Raw genomic sequence first — 6,030 nt, 5'->3', positions numbered from 1 at the left:
GCTAGGAATGAACTCGTAACTCTCTTCCCATTCTGCCACCCCCGTGGGGTCTGGCCTAAAAACATCAGACTCACAGCCATCACATGGACACTTATTTGAGGACACATAGGCCAAGACACACACTAAGGCTTTCCTGGAGCAGCCCTTGACCTAGGCTCACTTTCCACAAATGACTCGCAGCAGCCACTCTCGCTGCGACTGAAGAATCAGGAGCCACCCTCCCGCAGCTGAAGTATCTCGGCCCAGTGAGGTAGAGATCCCCTGGGGACTCCATCTACAGCAAAGTCCAGGGAGAGGGGCAGAGAAATACACAGACCACAGTGACCTTCACGTGTGCAAAGTATAGTTGTTTAGAAACAAAACAGAAAGAGGCTGTGGCCTCCATGGGACAGTGCCAAAGCAGAGCCCCGCACACTCAAACCTGGGGAAAGAGGGCCCCAGGCTCCAAAGGTCTAGGGCTGGCAGGCAGGGACATGGGGTCTTAAGTGTAGGCCCTCAGGGCAGAGGACGGACAGTCCCGTAGGACTGACAGGCTGGAGGGAGCCTGATCAGGATGGGGCCGTGGCTTCAGCGCCCTCCTCTGAGTCCCACACCTCAGACTGCAGGTAATCAGCAAAGAGCGCCTTGGCCCGGCGCAGGACCCGCCCCAGGTGATGTTTCCGCACCAGGCGGTCAAAGTGCATGGCCAGCTCGTTGTAATCCAGCCCATTGCGCATAATGTGGTCACGGTGCTCCAGCAAGATGGCCAGGCAGAGGAACAGCATGAATGGGTTCCCCCGGCCAAACTCCTGGGGTGGGGGCAGGCCCGCTGGGGCTGGGGGTGGCAGGGACTTCCCAGGGTCTCGTGGGGAGTCTACCTCTCGCATTAGGGGGGATCCTATGGCCATGTCACCAGTCGGGGAGGCCTCGGGGGTGGATGGCGGAGACGAGGAAGATGGTGAATCAGGGCGGGAACAGGAGAGCAGTGGGTCTGGGGAGTTCAGCAAGGGCTCAGAGAGGGACTTGGAACTCATGAGGGCAGCAGGGTGGGGCAGCTGGGCCCGAGGGTTCCTCAGGGGGCCCATGTTATCCCTGAGTTGCTGGAGGCCATCCAGGCTGGCTTGTCTCAGGAGACGCCCTCCCCCACCAGGCCCCTGGCCAGACCTGGCTAAGTGGTCAACCGCATCTTCAAAGGTACCGCCTCCCCCGCTGCCAGCAGGCCTCAGCATGTGCCTCTGTCGCACAGGCCGCCCCCTGTGGCCACTGAAGCCAGTGTCTGCCACTTGGCTGGGGGGTCCAACAAGCTCTACTTCGTGCTCAGGAGGATCAGGGGGCAGTGAGCTCCAGGTGACCTCAAGCATGCGAAGGGCATCGTCAAAGGCGAACTCCCGCTTGAGCTCCAGCAGCAACCAGCGGTAACAAAAGAAAAGGTCATCAGCGCCTGCTTCTTGCAGGTACTGGTAGAAGTCAGGGTCAGCGTGTCGCAGTAGCAGCTTGAGGTGGGCAAACTTGGTGGCCATGGCGCGGCCATCGGGATGGAAGTTGGCAGCTAGGCGCTTCATGATGCCACAAAAGCAGACAAAGGCGTGGCCCTCGTGGTCCATGACGGCAAGGATGGGCGAGGCCAGGTCGCTCATGCCCTGGCAGTAGGACACCTGTGGGTGGGTGACCGCGTAGGTGGTGAGCAGGTCGTGCAGCGCCCGCAGGTGCGGGCCATCCTCAGGCCCCGCGTAGTAGGGGTGGGCCCGGTCGGTGCGCAGGACGTCCTTGAGGACCGTGCTGCGGATGAACTCCAGATCCTCGGGACTCGCCCGCTGCGCCCACTCGCTCTTGAGCTGCTCGTACTCATGACTCTTGCGTTTCATGTAGTCCATCCGCTCGCGGCCCGTGAGCCCGTCTGGGTACACGTTCAGCAGGTACCGCCACACCACCTGCCAGGGAGGTGAGACCGGGACAAGGCCGAGGGTCTGTAGGTAAGCCGCCGCCTGCAGCCCGGGCCCTCCTTGTGCCATGTTTGCCTCCCGCTGCAGACTCCAAGCCCCCCATGGAAGAGAGTCTCTCCCCCAGGTCTCCACCACCTGCGGCTCTGGAGGCACCAGTGAGGCCGGGCAGGACCGAGGGATGTGGGCTCACCTTTCTTAGCGAGGGCTCCACACCACCGTGGTAGATCCGCAGGCGCAGCTCCTCAGGGCGGGACAGCTGGCCCTCATGGTTCAAGTATGTGTGAAACTCAGCATCGCTCAGGGGTGGCTTGAAGGGCTTCACGTCCTCCCCATACGACCAGCTCAGCACCTGCTGGACTTTAGACAAGGTGCGGCCCACCTGGGAAGGAAGGGGGCAGGGAGGGAGGAGCTCACAGGGCAGCCCAGTGGCCAGTGGCAAAAGCCAACCAGTGTGTGCGGGACTGGGGTTCCATGTTGGCCTTGCCCTCCAACCACAGCCGGGCCCCGGGGTCCCGGAACCCACCTGAGAGAGGATGGACTGAGTGAAGGGCAGGGCAGCTGTGGTCAGCGATGAGCGTTTCTCAGCCAGCAGCACGTCCGAACCAATGACATCCTTGGGGCTGATTATGTCCCAGTCTTCCAGCAGTGGGCCTGGGCACACAGGGTGAAGCGCCGTGAGAACCTGGCCTCAGGGACGCAGCTCTCCTGCTCCACAGCCACGCCGCCTGCAGGGCAACAAGGGACCCCACTCCTCCTTCCCATACCATTACAAGCACAGAAAATATCCACCATGAGCAGTTCTGGGCAATGTCTCACAAAGGGGCTGGGTGGTCTCTACTGTGTTAATGATATAAAGGAACTTTTATTGAGCACTTCAGCACTGTGTGGGTCAAGGGCTTCGCAATAACATAAGAAATAATATTACCAGGGAGCTGGGGTGGGGGCACCTATAATTCTAGCTACTTAGGAGGGCATGAGGTAGGGGAATTGCTTGAGCCCAGGAGTTCGGGGTCAGCCTGGGCAACATAGCAAGATGTTGACTCAAAAAATTAAAAATGAATGAATACATAAGTAAATACATAAAAAGGGCCAACTGGGTCGGTAACCTTTAAGAAAAGAAATAATGGATTGAGGAAAAAAAATAATACCAGCTAACACTTCCACAGTGCTGAGTGCCAGGAACTGTTCTGAACCCTTTGCAAATATTAACTCATTTAAATACCTATCAGTCCTACCAGTCAGGTACTACTATTATCGGCACTTTCACGTGAAGAAGCAGGTATAGTTAGGGTAAGATACTTGCCTAGGACCCTATAGCTAGTGAGTAAAAGAACTAACATTTCAAGATCAGTCCCAAAACCTGAAAGCCCAAATTCCTGATCTTACATTTATGATAGTCTCCCCCCAGCAAATGGCAAAGGCTGCCGGGCATGGTGGTACATGCCTCTAATTGCAGCACTCAGGAGGCTGAGGCAGGAGGAGCACTGTAAGTTTGAAGCCAACCTGATCTCCACAGTGAGTTCAAGGCCAGCCTGGACTGTATAACAAGACCCTGTCTCAAAAAAAAAAAAAAAAAGACAGAAGCTGCTACTCATCACTGTTGTCATTTTACAGACTGTGACCAAAAGGTTTGGAACAACTAGCGAGGACTGCATGAAAACCTCACCTGCCTACTCCAGGGCTCAGACATATTTTAAAGTGTTTGTGGGACAGGTATATTGTATGCACTAGACAAAGGAAACCATGGTATGTTCAACGAACCTGGTAGTTCTGGCCCTTGAAACAGTAGAAGTCTGTCCCTGTCCCTCTCCCTCTCTTTTGAGACAGGGTTTCACTATGTAGTTCAGGCTGGCTTTAAACTCACTATGGAGCCCAGGCTGGCGGTGACCTTCCTGCTGGGATTACAGGCATGCGCTACCACAGGGAAGTCTGGGAATGGCACCAGGGTGTCGTGCACGTGACACAGCCACTCTAGCACTCAGCTACATCTCCAAGTTTGAGAACTGTAAGAGATTCCAGCCCTGACAACCCAGGGCAGCTAAGCCAAGAACAGCACGTGCTGACCAACTTTCAAACTCTATTACATGAAACACATCTCGGTCTATTTGTTTAAGCTGCTGCTATTTGCAGGCAAATGGCACCTCCAAGCAGCACTTGCATGGAGCCCACTGCACTTTCTCCCAAAGAGTACTGGAAATTGAACCTAGGGCCTTCATGCTGAGCTACATTCCCAGCCCTTTCTTATTTACTTATTTATTGACAGGGTCTTGCTAAGTCACTATGTTACCAAGACTAGTTTAAACTTAGAACCCTCCTGCCTCAGCCTCCCAGAGCGCTGAGATTACAAGTGTGAGCCAGCATGCCTGGGTACTCTGTAGCTTTGGCATGTAAAACAGACTTCAACCTCATTTCTGTCTTGTCACCCTGCCTGAGCCACCACCTCTGTTACCTAAAACTGCCTAATGACAGCCCCTCCTTGCTCTTGGTTCCTCTCCAACCCCTGACCATAACACCACTGCGGTAAATATAGTATGGTCTTTTCCTTTTTTGAGACAAGGTCTCTCTATGTAGTGCAGGATGGCCTTGAACTTACTTTGTAGCCCAGGCTGCTCTTGAACTAACAGAGATCCTCCTGCCTCAGCCTCCTGAGTGCTGGGATTACAGGCATGTGCCACTATGTCTGGCAAATATAATATGGTCTTAGCATAGCAGCAAATAAATAGAGCCATTTGGTGGACTGCAATAGAAACCAGAAATGAATCCAAGTGTATATGGGAACTCAGTATGTGACAAAAGTAGCATTTCACCTCAGTGCAGATAAGGTGGTTATCACCGGGAGTGGTGGTGCATGCCTGTAATCCCAGCACTTGGGAGGCTGAGGCAGGAGGATCGTTTTGAGTTTGAGACCAGCCTGGGCTACAAAGTAAGCTCAAGGCCAGCCTGAACTGCATAGTGAGACCCTGTTTAAAAAAGACAAAAAATAAATTAAAAAAAAAGAAGAGGTGGTTATTTAGTAAATGATGTTGGCATAATTGATCTGATTATTTGAAGAATTTTTAATTTTCTTTTTCTTTTTTTTTTGGTTTTTTGAGACAGTATCTTACTATGCAGTCCAGGCCAGACTTCAACTCACTATATAGCCCAGGCTGGCCTAGAACTCAAGGGAATCCTCCTGTCTCAGGCTCCCAAACGCTGGGGTTATTGCATGTGCACCATCACATGTATCTTTTCTTTGTCTTTTTGAAACAAGGTCACGTTATGCAGTTCAGGCTGGCCCTGAGCTCACTTTGTAGCCCAGGCTGGCCTCCAACTCACAGTAATCCTCTTGCCTCAGCCTCCCAAGTGCATCACATGCATCTTGAAGAATTTTTAGAAGCAAAACCATGTGTCAGTAATCCTACCACTTGGGAGGCTGAGGCAAGAGGATTGTTCCAAGTTCAAGGCCAGCCTGGGCTACATAGTGAGTTCAAAGCCAGCCTGGACTATAAAGTGAGACCCTGTATCAAAAAACCAAAAAACTAAAAACAAAACAAAGACCATGTGTCAAATGTTGACAAAGATTTATATGTAAAAAACAAAACAATAAACATGTTAGAGTAAAATGTATGAGAATATTTGTGGAAATTTGTGAATGGAGAAGATATTTCAAAGTAAGAAGAGAGGCTGGATGTGGTGGTGCACACCTGTAATCTCAGCATTCAGGTGGCTGAGGCAGGAGGATGTCTGTGAGTTCGAGGCCAGCGTTGGCTACAAAGTGAATTCAAGGCCACTCTGAACTGCACAGCAAAACTCTATCTCAAAAAGACAAAAAAATTAAAAATAAAAAGAAAGAAGGAAAGAAAGAAAAGAAAAAAGAGAAGAAACTCAGAAATTAGAAAGAAAAAGATAATCCAGGTGTGTTGGCACAAGCCTATAATCCCAGCACTGTGGGAGGCTGAGGCAGGAAGATCAGAAATTCAAGCCCAGCCAGGCATGGTGGTGCACGCCTGTAATCCCAGCACTCGGGAGGCTGAGGCAGGAGGATCATTGCGAGTTCAAGACCAGCGTAGGCTACAAAGTGAGCTCAAGGCCAGCCTGAATTGTATAGGGAGACCCTGTCTCAAAAAGA

General features: G+C 52.3%; 1 protein-coding gene across 2 annotated transcripts in view; it reads right to left on the bottom strand.

Moving 5' to 3' along the window:
• Positions 1-321: 321 nt before the first annotated feature.
• Positions 322-6,030, bottom strand: part of Tbc1d25 (TBC1 domain family, member 25) — a 26,922-nt gene continuing 21,213 nt past the window's right edge. For both annotated transcript variants that reach the window (XM_005411261.2, XM_005411262.2), the window contains 3 exons: positions 2,446-2,573; positions 2,113-2,301; positions 322-1,910 (listed from right to left, as the gene is read on the bottom strand). In XM_005411261.2, coding sequence (XP_005411318.1) covers positions 549-1,910; positions 2,113-2,301; positions 2,446-2,573 — 1,679 coding nt within the window. In that variant the 3' untranslated portion in view covers positions 322-548. The remainder of the gene's footprint in view (positions 1,911-2,112; positions 2,302-2,445; positions 2,574-6,030) is intronic.

This window comes from Chinchilla lanigera, unplaced genomic scaffold (genome assembly GCF_000276665.1).
Source record: "Chinchilla lanigera isolate Chin_1 unplaced genomic scaffold, ChiLan1.0 scaffold00142, whole genome shotgun sequence".
Lineage (NCBI taxonomy): Eukaryota > Metazoa > Chordata > Mammalia > Rodentia > Chinchillidae > Chinchilla > Chinchilla lanigera.
Note: the sequence above shows the minus strand (reverse complement) of the source record. Positions and strands in the feature narration are given on the sequence as shown.